This window comes from Emys orbicularis, chromosome 8 (genome assembly GCF_028017835.1).
Source record: "Emys orbicularis isolate rEmyOrb1 chromosome 8, rEmyOrb1.hap1, whole genome shotgun sequence".
In the NCBI taxonomy this organism is placed as follows: Eukaryota; Metazoa; Chordata; order Testudines; family Emydidae; genus Emys; species Emys orbicularis.
In genome coordinates, this window is record NC_088690.1 from 19936912 (window position 1) to 19956076 (window position 19165).

The window sequence follows — 19165 nt, forward strand, 5'->3', positions numbered from 1 at the left end:
GGTTATAAAAGATCTTACAAATATGAGTGAAATAATATTCTCTTAAGGGCTATTCATAGGTTAGAGATGCACAGATAGTTAAATCCTCTTACTAGGTTTGATTTTCCGATGGTAAGAAGATTACCAGTTTTCTCATGCCCACAAGTAACTAGAGAAAAGTTCTGCTTCTGTGCTTATCTGTTTTATGGCCTGAAAAATACTTTTAATTAATATCTATTTCTCTTCATCAAGGAATTAATTTTAAATGTCGTTACAGAGAGGGACCAGAAACTGAGTCTGTAGGGTTTACTGGGGGAGTAATATACATGTAATCTGCAATTCTTCTCTCCCTCCCTACTTTCTGGATATTGCATTCTGAAAATCTGACCTGATGCTAGCTAGTGTGGCTATACTAACCTATTATCCCTCCTACACCAGTACACTGGGCCAAATTCTGTTCTCATTTCCAATGGCATAAATCCAGCATAACAACTCAACTTTCCATGAAAGCGATTTTTTGTTCTTCAAAGCCCTGCAGGCAATCAGAAACCAAGATTTACTTTGTCTATACTTCCTGCAACCATAGAGAACTACAAAGAAATGGATGGATTCAAAGCCTGTCTTTATACTTGGTGATTATGGTTGATTTTCTCAGGATGGTGGGTGGGTGTCTGAGAGAAAGGTGATGTATATAGGGGGTTTTTTTAGCTTTGGTCTGTATTTTCTGATTTTTGTGTTCAGTTTGAACCTTAACAGCTTTAAGTGCTTTCAATGACGTTTTTGTATGTTTGAGATTTATGAATTAAGAGTGCTGTATAGGAGCGGAGTATTATTCTGAAGCTTTGCAAAGGAAGGTATTGGGTATCATTATTCCCATTTTACAGATGGGGAAGTGGAGGCACAAAGAGGTGAAGTGACTTGCTCAGGTTTTCTGATTTCCAGTCCTGTGGACTTGTTGCCTCCCTCAGCATGTAGTTGATAGACACAAACTAATACCACTAGAATACCATTTCACCCATCAGTCCTTCCTTTGATACAGCAGACATGGTACTGTACTAAAGGACATCTCCTTGCCAGAATATCCTTATATGCTCTTTACCACTCACTGGAGAGACGGGGTTGTCCTATCCATGTTAGTGAGCAATGCCCTCAACAATTTCCCTGCAAACATTAAATATATATGTATGTATCTCCTTCAGTGAGCTAGATTCTCAGCCCTGAGTTCAGAGTCAGGGCAGCTGAGAATGGGTGGCAAGATTCTGGGCCAAATGGGGGTTGAAACAGCCTGTGGCATAACTTAGAACAGCCTATGGGTGCCACATAGACCATGGGTGCCACATAGACCATAGCCAGAAACCATGTACTCCCCTTGCTGCCCCCTCCCCCCACCCCCAGCTTCATGACTGCTTTGCACTGGTAAGATCTGAGTGTTTTCAGATGACAATACTTGAATTTGAAGCAAGAAAAGTCACATTCATGTTCCATTTATATATTTTCCCTGCTATAACTCTCTCTTAAACTTAGATTTACAGCACAGCCACATTCTGTATTTTCAGCAAAGAAAGATATACTCCAGTTCATTGGCACTAAACTTTTTATTGCATGCTATCTGTGTAAGAAGGCTGGAGATATAATATGATCTCTAAAAGCAGGGCCGGCTCTGGCTTTTTTGCCGCCCCAGGCAAAAAAGCCTCCAGCCGCCCCCCCCCCCCCCCGGTCCCGCCGGGGGGAGGGCGGCCGGAGCCCCGGGGCGAGGGTGGCGAGCCCCGGTGGGGGCTCCGCTCTCCCCCTGGTGGCCGGGGGGAGGGCGCCGGAGGGGAGGGCGGCCGCAGCCCTGGGAGCAGGGCGGCGAGCCCCGGCGGGGGCTCGGCTCTCGCCCCCCCCCCCGGTGGCCAGAGCGGCGGGGGCAGGGCGGCGAGCCCCGGCGGGGGCTCGGCTCTCCCCCCGGCGGCCAGAGCGCCGGGGGCAGGGCAGCGAGCCCCGGCGGGGGCTCGGCTCTCCCCCCGGCGGCCAGAGCGCCGGGGGCAGGGCGGCGAGAGGGCGGCGAGCCCCGGCTGGGGCTCGGCTCTCCCCCCCGGCGGGGGCTCGGCTCTCCCCCCGGCGGCCAGAGTGCTGGGGGCAGGGCGGCGAGAGGGCGGCGAGCCCCGGCTGGGGCTCGGCTCTCCCCCTGGCTGGGGCTCGGCTCTCCCCCCGGCGGCCAGAGCGCAGGGCGGCGAGCCCCGGCAGGGGCTCGCCGCTCTCCCCCTGGCAGCTGGGGGGAGGGCGCGGGGGGGAGGGCGGCCAGAGCGCCGGGGGGAGGGCGGCGAGCCCGGCTGTGGCCCCGCTCTCCCCGGCGGCCCGAGCGCCGCGCCACCCCCCTCCAGGTGCCGCCCCAAGCACCAGCTTGGTTGCCTGGTGCCTGGAGCCGGCCCTGCTAAAAGATACAGGAATATAAATTCAGAGACTATATTTTGAAGTGATAGGTCCTGTAAGAAAGTTGCTGTCAACACATGGATACCGAGCACAGTGTGGTCCGCTTCTTTGTGTTAATGTACATGGATCAGCAACAAGCAAAGAACTAATAGTGTGATCATTGAATTAGTTCGAGGCCTAGAAACAACCAGTCAGCAAGGAAATAAAAATGGCAAACATCAATGTGGAGGTTTCCCAGTTAGTCTATATATTGTATCCAGAGTGCACTTCATCCACCACCTCCTATTTATGGAATCACTGTTCCATAAATACTGGAATCCTGAAACCACCTGCTTCATTATTAAAGATGCTGGTCTCGGCACAAACATTGTCAGCCTTAGCACTAATTCCAGCAGTGCTGTGGGCTTACCATGTATGTATAAACCTGGCATCAGAAAGCACTGAGTGGAGTGGGTAAAACTCAGACAAGGTGGGGCATGTTAGTTTCCTTTGGTAAGTTCATTGATTTTTGAACTTACCAAAGGAAGGAAGGAAGTGACTCCCAGAAACAACGCTTTCTAGTATCTTCTGTATTCCTCTCTCAAAATAACTATCCCTGCATTTTGGACATTCACTGCATCTGTATTGGACTCATTCCTTTTCCTTGCCGATCCACTGTGGGAATGGGCTGAGCTGGAGCTGCTGCTAGTGAGGGTGCTGATGGCTGCCCCCCACCCCTTGTACAAGCAGAGACACTGAGATACAGCACAGGCACTGAAAGTGGGCTGCTTCTGCAGCCACAAGACAGCAGGAAATATGGCTGGATCAGGACCAGCCAAAACTGGGCTGCTGGCAACTGTTCGATTTAAGATGGTTGGTTTTGTTTTTCTGTTATGAAGAGAAAAGCAGATTGTTTCTAAAAGCAAGTCCAGAGGCATTCACAGAAAGATCACATTTTCTATTTGTTGCCCAAATACCAGAATTTTTCTCTATTCAGACTAATGCTGTTTTAGGAAGATGATGATTTTCTTTCCAGTATAATAGGGAAGGAATGAAATGTCACCATCTCCATCATGCCTAGCTTGATCCAGATTATTCACTTTCCGGGCTATATTTTAAGCTGCTTTCTTTCTTCTCTCCCTTTGTTTCCTTTTATTTGATTTTGAAGATGTATAGTGAAGATAACTGGAGAAATGGTGCTGTCGTTTCCTGCAGGAATTACCAGACATTTTGCCAATAATCCAGCCCCATCTGTTCTAACCTTCCGCGTGATAAATTACAACAGGTTAGAACACGTCCTGCCAAATCCCCAACTTCTCTGCTGGTAAATATAATTTTACAAAAACTTTGTAGAAACTTACAAGAAATGTTACTCTGTAGCTGTGTGAGAAGACACATTTCAAGGGGATAAAATACTGTGATCCTATGGAGGTTTAAACCTTGACCTGCAGAATTGTTCATAAAACCACCTCTCTTAATATTATTGAGAATAAGGCTGAATAGGATACAGTCAATTTTAAAATAATATTTTAGCTTGAATTTTTTAGTTGTTCAAATAATGCCTAAATTCAATGAGTCCTCCATTTCTTGTTCATTTGCTTTGCGCATTTGACAACACTTAGTTTATAGTCAATGTATCCTGGATAGTATGGATCAGATCCTCAGATTTTGGCAACCTGCGCTCTATGCAGGACCCAGCCACCTCTTTGCTTCCTTAATTCTGGGGTTGGCTACCAACCAAACTACCCCTCTCCATCCCCGTCCCCGTGCTTCATTTAGAAAAGCATCTACACAATATTGTTGATGTTAAACCAATTTAGTGCTATTGGTTGGAGGCTGCATATGGAAGAAGCATTGTGATACTTTATTAGGCTTTCACCACTGGTTATGGGTTCAAAACTTTAAAGTAAATTCAGGGGCCAACTATTAAAAGCACCTAGATTCCTAACTTCCATGGAAATCAAAGGGGGATTACGAACCTAGGTGCTTCGGAAAATCCCCCTAGGTGCCGTTCTGCATCGTTAAGCACCTAAGTCACTTTTGAAAATGCAACATAGTTTCCTAAATCACTTAAGTACTTTTGAAAATGTTACCCTGGCAATGCTACAGTTCTCTCAGGCACTAAATTCACTTTGGATATGTGCCCACTTTGAACTGGGGGTGCAATTCCCAGCTCGAGGAGACATATTCCCACTAACTCTCATCCAAGCTAGTGCGCTAAAAATAGAATGTAGCCTTGGCAGTGGAAGCTGCAGGACAGGCTAGCCACCCCAAAGACATACCCGTCTGACAGCTAAGTAGAAAATTTTAAGAGTTTTCTCTCACTATGTCCAGCTCTAGCCAGTGCTTATTAGGCCCTCATTCTCAAGAGAAATTAACTTACAAAGTTATATATACATAATACATCTGTGGAGATGTTTACAGTTGAGGCCAAGGTAGAGTTCTCATGAAGCATTTCAAAAAACGGAAAGGCATTGTTTTGTAAGTGTAGAATTAAATCCTGTTATACAACATGCCCAAGATTATGTCCTCTGATCATTTTAAGGAGAACTTCCTTTTACAGATTCTGTTTATGAAAATAGCTCGTCCTTTACCTTTTTATAAACCCATAGTGACAGTACACAAACTGATGCCAACACAAAGGAATTCTGGGTAAACATGCCAAATCTGATGACTCATCTAAAAAAAGTGTCTGAACAGAAACCACAAGCAACGTATTACAACGTGGATATGCTCAAATACCAGGTAAGCTCTTCTGCAAAGTAAAATGTTGTCAAAAATGTAATTAACATTGTAGCATTAATAGAACCTGTCTCTAGTACAGAAACGTAAGTTGCCTGAAATAGTCTGCTCTTTAGTCCAGGAATTACAAGAAGTTTTGCAGAGGTGTTGCCTTCTCAATACCACTGGACTGGGTGTGACTAGAGTCCCTTACAAAAACTTACTGGGGAAGTGCGGGGAGTTCTCTGCTCTAAAATCAACAACGATTTTATATCCATAGATGCAGATTTCTCCCTCTATCTCTGAGGAAACTAAATATTGTTTTTCTGTCATTTTCTAAGGTATCTGCCCAGGGTATTCAGTCTACTCCATTAAACCTTGCAGTGAGCTGGCGGTGTGAATCTACAAGCACTGATCTTCGCATTGACTACAAATATAATACAGAGGCAATGACTACACCAGTAGCTCTAAACAATGTCCAGTTCCTAGTTCCCATAGATGGAGGAGTAACGAAACTTCAAGCTGTGCTTCCACCTGCTGTTTGGTATGAAAGTCTAGTTCAACAAAGCCATTCCCTGTTGTTTGCCAACCCTGTCACTTTCGTGATTATAACAGTACTTCATCCCCAATAGGTATAGAGACATGCTGATATTTATAAGGCTCTAGCTGAGGCATGCAGGATCACAATGGGGATGCTAGACATTAGAATCTACATTTTGTAGCAAAGGAAGACATGAAATGCTACTCTGATTTTTTCTGTCATTTTCACAAGTGAATGATCTGATCTTAACCAGCATGCATTAAGGTGAAAGTCACTTCAATAATCTTAATATTAATGATACTTAGCACTTAGAGTGCTTTTCATCATAGAACTCAAAGCACTTTACAATCATGGGTAGGCATTATTGTCCATATCCTGCAGATAGGGGAACTGCTGCATCTAATTTGTGATTTGCTCAGGGTCACAGAGTAAGTCATTGGCAGAGTTGGGGCTAGAACTCAGGACTTCAAATTTTTCAGGTCTGGTCCCTATCCACTTCACCACACTGCCTTCTATTAGTTTTTTATTAGTATATTTTTTTGCATTTATTTGAATTAACTCCGCAGCTAACACTGTCCATCTGTGACAGCACAGATAACTGCCAGAATGGCACTTACATTCAAACCTAAAGCAAAACTAACGCACTACAACCTCATGAGACTCCTAACCAGAAGAAAGCATTTTCAACAAATTTTGCACTGCTCCCACTACCTATTTTAGAACGCAAATGACTTAGACAGGCTCCTTCATTACCTCCATTGTCTCCTACAGTTACACTGTTTTCTTCCTTTTTTTTAGGAATGCTGAACAGCAAAGAATATTGTGGAAGATTCCTGATATCTCGCAAAAATCAGAAAATGGAGGTAATAATGCAAGTTTACATTTAATTGATGTCAGTTAATTGTTTTTAATTAAAGACGTTGACTAGTTTATCTTTGTGCACATCCATCAACAAATCAATTCCTGATGAAACTTGACATTATAGGGTACTGTTCACAGCACAGGAGCAAATTAGCTATGTAAAGTGTGAACAAGATCAGTGTAACTGTTTGGTCACACATTTTCCTGCCCATTTTAGGAGTGTAAAGGGAGATGTGTAATGGTTTGGGCTCTAATTTCATCAAAGAAAAACCAGTTGATTTCTACAATTGAGTGTCTTCAGCCCCATGGAGGTCCTACAAGTCTGTCTCCAAGATTGAGTAATCCCCATTATTTTCCCCCATAACATTTTCTATTGTCAAGGTATCGCCTTGGGCCAACTGCCCTTCAGCATGTCATACTGCACATACTAGGGATCCAGCACACTTGCATGTACTTTCTATTTGGTGTGACTCCTGCAGTTTATTTGCTATCTAATTTATATCTCTAAAGTCTGAAAAGGTAACAGTGTGCTGAAGTATGATTTGATGAAATGCTCACATTCTTATCAATGTACATTTGCTGCCATTTATATAACTTGGGGAACCAGATTTATTTCCGGGCATTTTTGGACTAAAGAATGTTATTTACTATTCCATTCACTTGGATTCCACGCTAAGAGCCATCCCAGAAGCAGTGAAATTAGAAATTTAGAAATTAATGGAGATATCCCATCTCCTAGAACTGGAAGGGACCTTGAAAGGTCATCGAGTCCAGCCCCCTGCCTTCACTAGCAGGACCAAGTACCGATTTTGCCCCAGATCCCCAAGTGGCCCCCTCAAGGATTGAACTCACAACCCTGGGTTTAGCAGGCCAATGCTCAAACCACTGAGCTATCCCTCCCCCCCAAGTGTATGTGTTACTCTCTTGTAATGATCTTCTGGAATTCTTAATCCGAAGGTGTGGGTTCTTTGCTGGCAAGATTCCAGCTGTCTGAAGGACCAAGCAAACCTTCGCCATTGGTACTGCAGTTTACGAGTGAAGGGAGCACTCTCTCCAGCTGTGATATCGAACTTGTTGGAGCAGGATACCGGTTTTCACTCATTAAAAAGAGATTTGCAGCAGGTAAGCATGTCACAAACCCCTTAACTGGGTGGGGGGTTTATCAGTAAGAGTCACAGGTGCTGGCCACTTGCCATACATTTATCCCTGCAGGGAGGAAAGAGTTTGCAAGATAAGGTACTAAGAAGAGGGGATAACTCCTGTACATAGGGCTCTGATAAAAGGTGTCTATATAAAATACCTATTATTGTTTTACCAAAAAACTACATTTTGTGCCTTAACCAACAAGAATATGGAGAATTCTTCCAAGAGTTCACACATGCACAAAGTACAATACAATCTACACTTGGAACCATCCCCAAAAGCTACCCCTTGTCTTAAGAGGCTGCTTTAAAGTTTCATGAAGATTTCTAGAACCATTTTGTTCAGGGTTTAATTACTCACTTCTTCCAAGTGATTGATTTTTGTTGGCCCTTTGGATGACTACTTAAGACTGGTTTTACTGTATCTTCCAAAGGTCTATTTAACTGTACACAAGCTATTAGAAATTAAACGTTGAAGAGACATCACTGCTTTGCCAACTGAGTGAGAGGCAGATATTGTTCTGAAAAATTGCTAATATATCCTGTTAAAATTCTTCCGCTCTTTGAGTTTGGGCTCTGTTTTGCTCTTGGTACATATGTTACTGACTCTCAAAGGCATGAAGGACAAGATTGGAAGGGGATGCATGTGTGTGAGCACGTGTGCAGGGGAGTGCTCAGAAATAAAATTTTGATGGCTTTAGGAGGGGCATGTTCTGGGTTCCCGCCACAGCCCTCAGAGCTCTGTGCCCCCATTGATTATTGGGGGGCCATGCCCCTGCTTGCCCCCTTCTTGTGCACGCCTCTATGTGCATGTATGTATGTATGTCCATGTCTATCCATCCAGGGAGCAGACTTGACCTTCATGCATGTACATATTAAAAAACAATGATTGAGTAGTTTTCACTATTACCTACACCTAGTAAAAGTAAACTCTGGCCTAATGTTTTGATTCACTCTCGCAGGCACAAGGGGAGGGTTCATCCCTAAGAGAGGCAAGCAGTGGTATCACCACTGGTCTCCACTGGGTTTTACGCCAGGGACAGCAGTTTTAAGTGCCATCAAGGGCTCTATAGGTGTTTCACTGGCAGAATCTTCACAGGACATGTATTGAATAAGCACAGCTACTAGCCAGGCTGGCCTAACCCCACTTCTTTCATGTTTGTGAATAATATTGTCTGGGTTCAGGCCCCTTGTTGGAGTCAGGGCCGGCTCTAACTTTTTTTGCTTCCCCGGGCAAAAAAGAAGAGCGCCGCACTGCCGAAATCCCCGCCCCCACCAGCGCCGCGCTGCCCGAAGCCCCCGCCGAGCGCTGCGCCAAGCCCCCGCCCCCCCTCCGAGTGCCGCGCCAAGCCCCCGCCCCCCCCTCCGAGCGCCGCGCCGCCGAACCACAAAAAAATTAAATAAAAACCGGAGCACCGCCCCGCCCCAAGGTGCCGCCCCAAGCACGTGCTTGGTCGGCTGGTGCCTGGAGCCGGCCCTGGTTGGAGTGGAGGGGGAAGGTAATGTGCCACTGGACCCCTGCTCTCAGTGGACTTCCTGCATCTGGGGTTGCAGGGCCTGGGTTCCTCTAGGACAGAGAGAATGAGCACCTGTGTGTGAAATGTGGCATTTGGTAAATGGGTGAGACAGATGCATATTCAAAAAACACCATCAGGGTGTGATTTTGCCGTGATCAGTGTAAAACCAGGACTACGACACTGTGGAACCAGGGTGAGATCAAGTATCACTGTTTAACTTTGCTATGGATCTAGTTACAAAATAGATGGGGGAAATCATATGCTCAGTAACCTGTTGTTTTAACATATTCTATTTATAGGAAAATACTTGGCTGATAACTAACGGAAGCTTATGCAAGTATATGGAAAATCCATATAACCAAGGACTGCTGTGTGGAACGGGTTTGAATTACGGTTTAAGGGAAATGAACTAAATCCTGCACTTGGGGCACTTCTGTTGGAAGTGTCAGCAACTTTCAGCATTTTTTCCTGAGAAGACACCGTCTTGACCAGTCCTACAGTATTTACTTCTAGATGTAACATTGTTAATGGTTTTAAAATGTAATTATTGTATTTGTAAATTGTACTCATTCCAGTAAGGCTGTATTTTGGCAGTTAGACACTTGAGTTTTAGAATTTTACCATTCATGAAATGGATGTAATTTAAACTGTGGTATACAAATTTAATAGTAGTACTGTTGAATGGCACAATGCTTACAGAGGTAGATTACATTTTGTCAATATATATACGATTTAAATACAATACTGGTAGCTGTTAAAAAGGGGGTGCCTCATGAAAAAAGAGAGTTAAGTAGAACCTGCAAACTGATTTACTTTTTCTTCAGTCCTTAGTATGTCTTATAATAGTGCTAAATAAAAGGTCTATCTTCAATTGTTTAGCTGGTTTAACTCCAAAAGAATATTTTAATAAATGCTGAGGTTATAACATATTTTCCTCTTCCCCCCCAAAACCCCCAATCAACCAAAATATTAAAACCCAATGTCCATACTTCTTAAAATACTTATTTCAAACTTCATAACAAATAATGCAACTTTTCCAAACACTGTCTTCTACTTTTATGGACTCTTGTTTCTTCTCAATATTCTGACACTTCACAAATGTATAGATTATTAAATAAGCAGGCAGTTTAAGACATTCAGTGATGACTCTGAGCCTACAGGAGTCTGTATGTCCACAAATAGTAATTGTATTAAAGAGCACATTTTCAGCAACCGCCTCCACTTTTGCAATGCTGTTTGTTGGGGAATTTTGGAGCACCCTATGTAAGATGCTTCACAGACATGTAAGAAAAGTTCCTTGTCTCAATAATTAAGAGCCTAAGCAAGCAAACAAAACCCCCACAAAGATAACTGGAGAAAGAATGCAATATAACCCTACTTATGTAGCCCCGATACAGCACTTTTTATCCATAGATCATAAAGTGCTTTATACAAGTGAAGAAGGATTTAGCTCTGTTTTACACATGGAGAAATTGAGGCACTGAAAACTTAAGTCCTGCCCAAGGTGACAGAGTTGAGTCAATGGCAGAGTCAGAAATAGAACCCAGGTCTCATAACTCACTGTCTTTTATCTTGTCAACTGGACGATTTTGTGTTGTGCAAAGACTGAGTAGTTAAAATGGCTATATTTCAAATATTTTGAACTGAGAGAGCTAACTCCTGTGTCTATAATAGACCAGACCAGTAGAACCAGTAAAAAATTTTAAAGTGCTCCCACTGTATATTTGTCACATGACTTGTCAGGTCTGTGGTTTTATTTATTTTATATATTTATTTATTTGTTTTGGTAATCTAGCATTTTTTTACACTGAGCTGTAATGTGAGCTAAATTAAAATATTATAAAGGGAAACATGAAAATGGGGTTAACAGTTAGTTTGGCAGCTAACTGTCCATTGTCTATTTTGCATGCACAATGTACACATTTGTACATGCAAATCTTATACCCAGTTTTCTCATTTGCATAAGAAAATAGCTGTACTTGGGGAAAATAGTTGTATGCATAAAAGTGGGTGTTTAAAATTGGAGTCTGTGGCTGACAATTTTGCCCTATATGTTTCTTCTGAGATTGGCATAGTCAGTTTCAATTCCACTATACTACTTTGTGCTTGTGGAACTGAGTTTCATGCATGTAAGGAGAGCAGAATGTCAATCAAGATTTTGTGTGGTTCTAAGATGACAAATTTTTCTTTTGGATAGGAAACTATTTATTTTAAAGAAAACTTCATGAAACTGCAGATTTAACAATGTGCAGCCTAATAGGTGAGCCAGTCTTCAGTAGAAAAAGGACGTTATGTTTGTCTTCACAGTTCTCTTGAGTTCTGTCATCCTAGAGTGTGATAGAATATTAATTTCACAAATCTTCATCTGCTGTGATAAACCAGGTGTCTACATCTTGCTTTTATACCTGAAAAGTCACTGAGTGAGGAACATGTTTCATCTTGGATGAACTGCAAAATTAAAGATGGGCCTGAACCAAGCCCTTGATCCAAACACCCCCAGCTCTAGACAAAGTTGGGATCCAAATGCAATTTACATTTTGTGACACAGACCCATTACAGTGTGAAATGCAACTGAACATTATTTTTGAGATAAAATTGGCATGTCTTAGCCTACTGCTGGCAAACATAGTGATGTCATTTGTGACATTAATGGCTTGTCAGCTGAAATGGTAGAAAGGTAGTTTCTGTCCTGTTTTAATGTAAGACTTGTGCTGTGTGAAAATGAAATATCTGTTCAAAATTAAACATTAAAGTTGTTCTAATGTTGAGGTACACAAAGAACTACAGGAGTATCCATTAATTATGATGTTGGGTATTATAGAAATATGTGTAATACTGAATAATGCTAATTTTCAGCCTCTAAATTCATTCCCCATATCATTAGTGTCCCAAAAGTTGCCAGCAACAGGCTCAAAAATGTCAATCAAAAATAAAAACATTATTTTCATGTACATGTCCCAGATCATACATTATTGATAAGTGCTTATTAGCAGCTGAACTTTTAGTACTTTTTTTTTTTTAAGTGCACCTTTCTTTTAAAATTTACTGAGAGCAAATAAGGAAACCTGGAAATATTGACACTCTGAGCATAGTCCTAGATTAATAAATTGAGATGTATGTTAAAGATAATCAACTTTTGTTGGTTTGTGCATGTTCACAAAAAATAAAATGTAACAGGGTAGAGATTAAAATACAATTAAGTTATCAAAATTCATACATCCTCCAAACATTTAAAAGTGAACATGACAGTATTCCTAAATAGGATATTTGCCAATCTGGTTTGATTTTTCCCCTGATTGGAAATATGACTGTATTGACTATACAACCAACATCTATTTGAAATTGGAACTGAATATAGGGCAAGTAATTTAAAAATAAAAACCTACAAGAAAAGAGAAGTTCTTCGAATTAGTTTATGAAATATACAATACATAATTTGCAAAACCAAGCTTCAAAAATTGTAATCCATACAAAAATGTTTTTTTAAATGTAAATATTACTGGTACACATGTAACTCACTTTATATTTTATGTTAAGGAGATTTAGAACTTGATAATGATAAATGGCAGCTTTTTAAAATGTTGCAAAAAAGAACTTGTTCTATTTATACTGTAAAATGCCCACTAAAACTAATGTAACTTTTGACAAGAGTACAGTGTGCGTACTGTAGTATGACACACACACATCTTCAGGAACTGTACTTAAACTGCATAGCCTCCCTGATGTGAACTGAATATGAATAGACCAGAGTCTAGGTACCTGTATAAATAGACACCTCTACTACATCAAAAGTACAAAAAAAATGTAGTAAATACTAACTCTTTGTGGAAAGAGGTTATCCATATATTGTAAACTCAGTTCAGTTCAGGAAAACTCTCATAGCAGATGAATCTCCTACACTGACTAAGCTGTGGTGTGGCTAACAGGACATTTTCACAAAGAAGAACAAGTATGTGCAGTAACCATAACTTTGTTTCAAGAACTGAAAGACTGATTTAACCAAATCTATAATTACATCCATCACTACAATTTTCATTATTAAAAAAGATCATGTAACTAGGGAAGTTCTGTTGAAAAGACGAGTCTTATACATTGGAGTGTTGTTCTGCCCTAGCTTATGTTCAGCATATCTCAGATTTTCTGCTCTTTGAATGAGTGTCTTTAGCATTGTGCCAGGCTGTCCAAAATTATATTATTTAGCACTTGTATAGTCCTGTCCTTCAAAACCCTTTACCAGCATCATGTGTCTGATTTCCAGCCTTTGAGTAAGTGTGCATTTGCACCCTTGTGCATACATGGCTAGATGCTGTAGTTGAGCTTTCAACCAAGTGTGTATGCATGCAATTTGCATGCATATGTTCAGATGTGAGCAAGCAAAGTATGGAGGCAGCAAACCGAGCCTTTAATCACAATTCTCACCATGTGTGGTTAGGTAGAAATGCATAGAAATTCTGGGCTAGATGGATAAGTTTCAAGTCTTCTTTCCTTGAATAAAAATTAAACAATTCTGTCTTAAGAAAACAAGGGTACATAAAGGCTCCAGAGTTTTATACATTAGGTCTGCGTTCTGCATCTCTAGTTTATAGCATCAGACTCTCCAGCCCATTACTCTGCTTTGAGGGGCTCCAGTGGAACAAAGCAGATTTAAACCTGGCTTAACTGTATACTTGAATTTAACCTGGCTTAACTGTATACTTGAATTCGCCAATGCTCCAAGGCTGCCATAGTGGTACCTAAACCACTTACCTTCCTACCCCACAGTGAAGGAGGCACATAGGCTCAGGATCATCTTAGCTGATCACTAGCTGCTAGAACAGACCCTGTGGGCTGTTGGCAACTGATGTAAAATAGAGCAGCCTAAAGTGTGGGGATTGGGTCAAAGCTCCAGAATCAAAGACCCACAGAGATGGCTTAACATCATATTGGCATATCCATCCCAACCCCTGACTTGCATCAAGCACAGCATGACTGGTTGGAAGGATCTGGGCCAGAGTATCAGAGATCACCAGGTTTCCCCCTGTACTGGCAGTGTAATTGCCAAATGGAGAAATTGTTCAAGAACAGTTTGTCAAATATGTTAAGGACAAACAGGCTTTTCTTCAGTATCACTTACTTGTCTTCTCTTTCCATCCAAACAAATCAAACCCTTTAGGTGCTTTTGTGAGAAAACTCCATTAATATATGCCTTCTTCTGTCCCTGTTAGCGTCTCCTCATAGTGATAGTAAGAGACTAGCTTCTAGGTTCAGGTCTTTGTTTGCCATTGCAGTCGAGGCAACTGGCAGACTTTATTACTCTTCCAGCAGTGGTCCTGTTCAGGGTGGAAGAATTTAAATGTGTCAATCATATCTTGATATTTGATGCTTAAGAGCACTTGACCTTCTCCCACGACTTGAGTGTGAGCTGACACTACCAGAAAAGGATGTATGGGCAGCAATTTGGGGGATATTAGATGCCAATATTGAGCATGAGGGGAGTATAATAGTCCTACCACTTGATTCTCATGTTACATTAGCAGCTAGTGGAAGCTTCCTCTTCATGGCAAGAAAATATACAGTAAGATATGACATTACCGTGTAAAGTCAAAAGAATTCAAAAACACCAAACTCCATCTCAGAAGTTGGTGTATAGTTAAGGTGTTCTTTACATATGTATACCTCTGTACCATTCAGGAAATACATTCTTTTTGCTACATACAAGATCCCTGGAAGAACAACATGTGTGAACATAAGATTTGTTTTAAAGTAGCGTGATTTAGTTTTCAATAACTAAATAGCATCCACATTTACACAAATTTATTAAAATATGCTCAAGTATAATATTTTTCTCTAAAGGTGGGCTGAAGCTGCAAACCTTGACTCTGATTTCAAGTATCCCAGAGTTATTAACCGGGAGTAAAGCTCTTTTAAGTTCAGCAGTACTCGTATCCAGGGTTTGGTTTAGCCCATTGTGAAGATAGCGATCATTAGCAAAATTCAGATCTGGATCCAGGTTTGGATTTGGGCCCATCTCTTTGCCTGGTTAAGTAAAATAGTTCTCAGAAGTAGACTGTCTTCTTAAAAGGATGTACTCAGCTAGTTGTCACTGTATGCTTTTTCTTCCATTGTTTCTGATGCCCTCAAAGGCCCGAGCCTGCAAAATCTCAATGCAGGCAGGCAAGACTCCTATTGAATTGAACTGGAGTTTTTACCTCCATGATGATTGCAGACTTGGGTCTTTTAGATGTTAAGAATATTCATTCTTTTCATTTTCAGTTTGGTAACCATTGTATGTGAATGTGTCACTCCAAGAGTTCTAGTTTCCCTTATATGGTACATAACAGTATCAGAAATGGAGATTTTGCTAGCTAGGGTTTTTTTTGGTGGTCTCACCTCAAAATGAAGTTTCCATTCAATTCATAATGACAGAGTTTTGTGGTTTTATTTTTTGAATAGAACTGTGTGTAGCATTCATCACCAGAGTATATGTCTAAGGAAAGCCAAATATTCGGCCTAAACAGGTTGACTGTGGACACACATACTATATCAATTTTCAGCTAGCCTATATTCCTCCTTATGTAAGACTTCTTTAGGCCACCTTTATGTTTCTCTTAATAGCTATGTAAAATCATTGAATATTATGAAATACTACCATATAATAAGTACCCGACTTGGTTTTTGATTATTTTTCTTCTCAAATATCACTTCCTTTCTGTGTAGCTTTTTGTTTTAAAGCTACTTGCCACAAAGCTCCTATTTCTGCTCAGATCCATTAAGGTCCCTTTGTATAACCTATGCAATTTAAATGGCACACAAAATATTTGTCCCAGAAGCATAGCCTTATAGACAGGGAGTTATGTTCAACCAACCAGAAAGTTATTTCAGCCTGCTAGAGACAGGACTGGAAGAGAGTAACATTGCAAAAAAAATTCAGGATTTATTTCCCTTTGCCATCTGCTGGTAGGATGATGCAATATTTGCAGTCTGGGCTGGAGAAACTGTCATTAAAAATGTATAACTGAAATTATGTACATCTGCACTTTTGACAATGAAGGTCCAGCTTTTGCTTTGTTTTAATGTTATCAAAGATAAGTATTAGATATTTATTTTGAACTTCTAGTGTTCAGTTTTAAAAAGTGGTATCACTCATTTGCACTTTCAGTTTTGTACTCATAAATGTGAGCAGAATTAATTGTAGGTGCACATCATGGCATTTAGGTATCTACATACCCACAAAAATCAAGTTGTTGAGCATTTAAATAATATAATTTGGGTTCACAATTTATTGCACCTGCTGTCCTCTAGATAAGCAAAATGGAAGGCTGGCCTGAGACCCTTAAAAGGTTTTGGCCTTAAAGTGAAAAATATATTTTTGGTTTTTTACAACACAATTCTGGACTAACAAACACCTATTAATGATGGCATTTTGTTGAATTGAAATGCTAATGTTAAAGAGCTGCACACAAGAAGACACCGGTGAATGACCCTGTGCAAATGTTTTAATGGTTCTTTCTAAGATCTTTTCAGAATAAGCATAATATGAACAATCACTGTTTAATGTTTTGAATCAAAGACATTTTTAAATGGCTGGATCACAATAAACAGTAATTGTTAGACAGCCTGAGAGGAACAATGTGAAACATCTTTTACTGAATGTTTACAATGCAACATAAAAAGGTAATGATGGTTTTCCTCCGATCTTTCATGCCATTCTTGTTCCTCAGTTTTCTAGCTGTACAGTAACTTGACATTAAGTTGAGTACAGTTCCTGTCTGTATGCACTTCACTGAAAGGTACTCAGAATTCTGCATTTACAGAAGAACTCGAAATAGCTTGACAATTTCCTAAATACAGTACAAAATATTGTCACACTTAGGCCAGGTCTACACTACCGCGGTAGTTCGACGGCTGGCAATCGAACTTCCGGGTTCGATTTATCGCGTCTGGTCTGGACGCGATAAATCGATCCTGGAAGTGCTCGCCATCGACTGCGGTACTCCAGCTCAGCGAGAGGAGTACCGCGGAGTCGACGGGGAGCCTGCCTGCCGCGTGTGGACCGCGTCTGAACCGCGGTAAGTTCGAACTAAGGTATGTCGACTTCAGCTACGTTATTCACGTAGCTGAAGTTGCGTACCTTAGTTCGAATTTGGAGGTTAGTGTAGACCAGGCCTTAAACTTCTGACATCTATTTTGGCATAGACTTCACAGAACCAGTTTGATATATGGAATATAGATTTATTTCCCCAACTCTTATTAATGGGTAATCTTATGTAAAAACAATCTTTGTTTAAAAATCTTCATTTTAAAGCTTACCGCGACCAAAATATATATTATTACACAAAATGCTATTTTCCTGAAAGGAAATTACTCTCTCAAAAGACTGCATTCCAAAACCAGAGTTTTTGTTTCCTTGCAAGTTTACTAGGAAGGGAATTCTTGTGGAGTTGGACATCTTTTATGCTAGTCAGTATTTTAGTTATTGCACCATTAAATATGGCTAGAAATGAGCAATAGAAATGTAAGGCAATGGTCTCTCACTGTGCGATTTTCCCCTTTATCTTTAAGAGTGGGAGTACAGATGTTGCTGTTTGGTCAATTTTTCTTGACAATTTCAAGTGTTCATTTGGTGATGTTATTCAAAGGTTTACATATAAGCAGGACTTCACTACAGGCCAAGCAGTATGTGAAAAGTCAGTCCAGAATCAGCATTTTTAATGAGAGGGTCTAGAATATTATTGATCCTCTGTTTGAAATTAACTTACTTGTTTCTTACAAGTTGCTTGGCAAATCTTTGTGTAAATGAGGTATTGCAGTTTAATTCTTAAGCCAAATGTGCACTGTTTAAAACCACATCTTTCTCCCCCACTGTATACCTAAGACAATAAAAATCTTATAGGAAGTCCAAGATTTTCCAAAGATAATGATATCAACCAATTACTTCAGGTCAGAGAAATTCTGTGAAAATGTACATTGTCATTGGGTGGATTGAGTCAAATTAAGATATTACAGTGTAAAGCCCTAACCCTCAAACATTTATGTATGTGTCTTCAGTGGAACTTCGCACATGCTTAACTTTCAGCATGAGTGCAAGTATTTACAGGATTGGGCCCTATTTACTAACTCTTATGTTAGTAATGCTCCAAACACCCACACTAAGTCCCAGAAGTGAATTGGATTTCCAAGTGTACTACCCTATATATTGTTTTATAAAATACTTTGTGTATAAAATGTTTAAATATGTGGATTAAGTTTCACAAGTATATTTTTAAGATTTAAGTTAAAAAGTTAGTCTGGCCTTTTTAGCCTACACATGCAATTAAATATACTGTATCTTTAGTCTATGATGCCCTAGTTACTGCTTAGTCTGTGATGAAAACTTTGCTGCTTACCTAATGTTCTCAGAGAAAAACTGTAAAAGATACAAAGATTTGTTGCACTTGACATACTGCAGCAAAGCTTTGTATTTGATCACTGGTAATATGAATGTGTTGTATTGACTTGTTGAGGATAATCATGAAACAACATATTTTAAATGTTACTTGCCTTATAGATTAGGATACAAATATGTGGATATCATTTTTGTAAATAATGTTTTTTATAAATGTCTTTCCTTCATGATATTTCCCAATGACCCATTTCACAAAATCCTGAATATGCAATTATTTACCATATAAACTATTACAACAAATAAGGTCCCAATTTCAGAACAAAGTTTATTAATTCTATACATAAGAACAAAATTAAGTACCTGATTAAGTTGTAATTTAAATGTGATTTTTTTTCCTTGAAAATAAATGAAAAACATTAAAATACTCTATTTTTTTGTTTTGATCAGTTTCCAAATGTAGTATTTGCAATGTTATTACCACAAGTTTAAACATATGACAATGAATCAGAATTTTCTGCTGTTATCCTTGGCACCATAAATGATGAGTAATGCTTTCCCCTGTCAAAACATTTATATGGTTTTATTTTAGTCACTTTTGCTAATTTAGTGCTGAAGAAAGGTAAGGGTCCCCGGCACTGCCCTGTGTCTC

General features: G+C 40.3%; 1 protein-coding gene across 1 annotated transcript in view; it reads left to right on the plus strand.

Annotated features, from left to right (window-relative positions):
• Positions 1 to 9474, plus strand: part of SGIP1 (SH3GL interacting endocytic adaptor 1) — a 178772-nt gene extending 169298 nt beyond the window's left edge. The window contains exons 23-28 of the mRNA XM_065409303.1: positions 3539 to 3694; positions 4983 to 5115; positions 5433 to 5635; positions 6431 to 6495; positions 7451 to 7615; positions 9452 to 9474. Of these exons, the coding sequence (XP_065265375.1) occupies positions 3539 to 3694; positions 4983 to 5115; positions 5433 to 5635; positions 6431 to 6495; positions 7451 to 7615; positions 9452 to 9474 (745 nt within the window). The remainder of the gene's footprint in view (positions 1 to 3538; positions 3695 to 4982; positions 5116 to 5432; positions 5636 to 6430; positions 6496 to 7450; positions 7616 to 9451) is intronic.
• The last annotated feature ends 9691 nt before the right edge of the window (positions 9475 to 19165 follow it).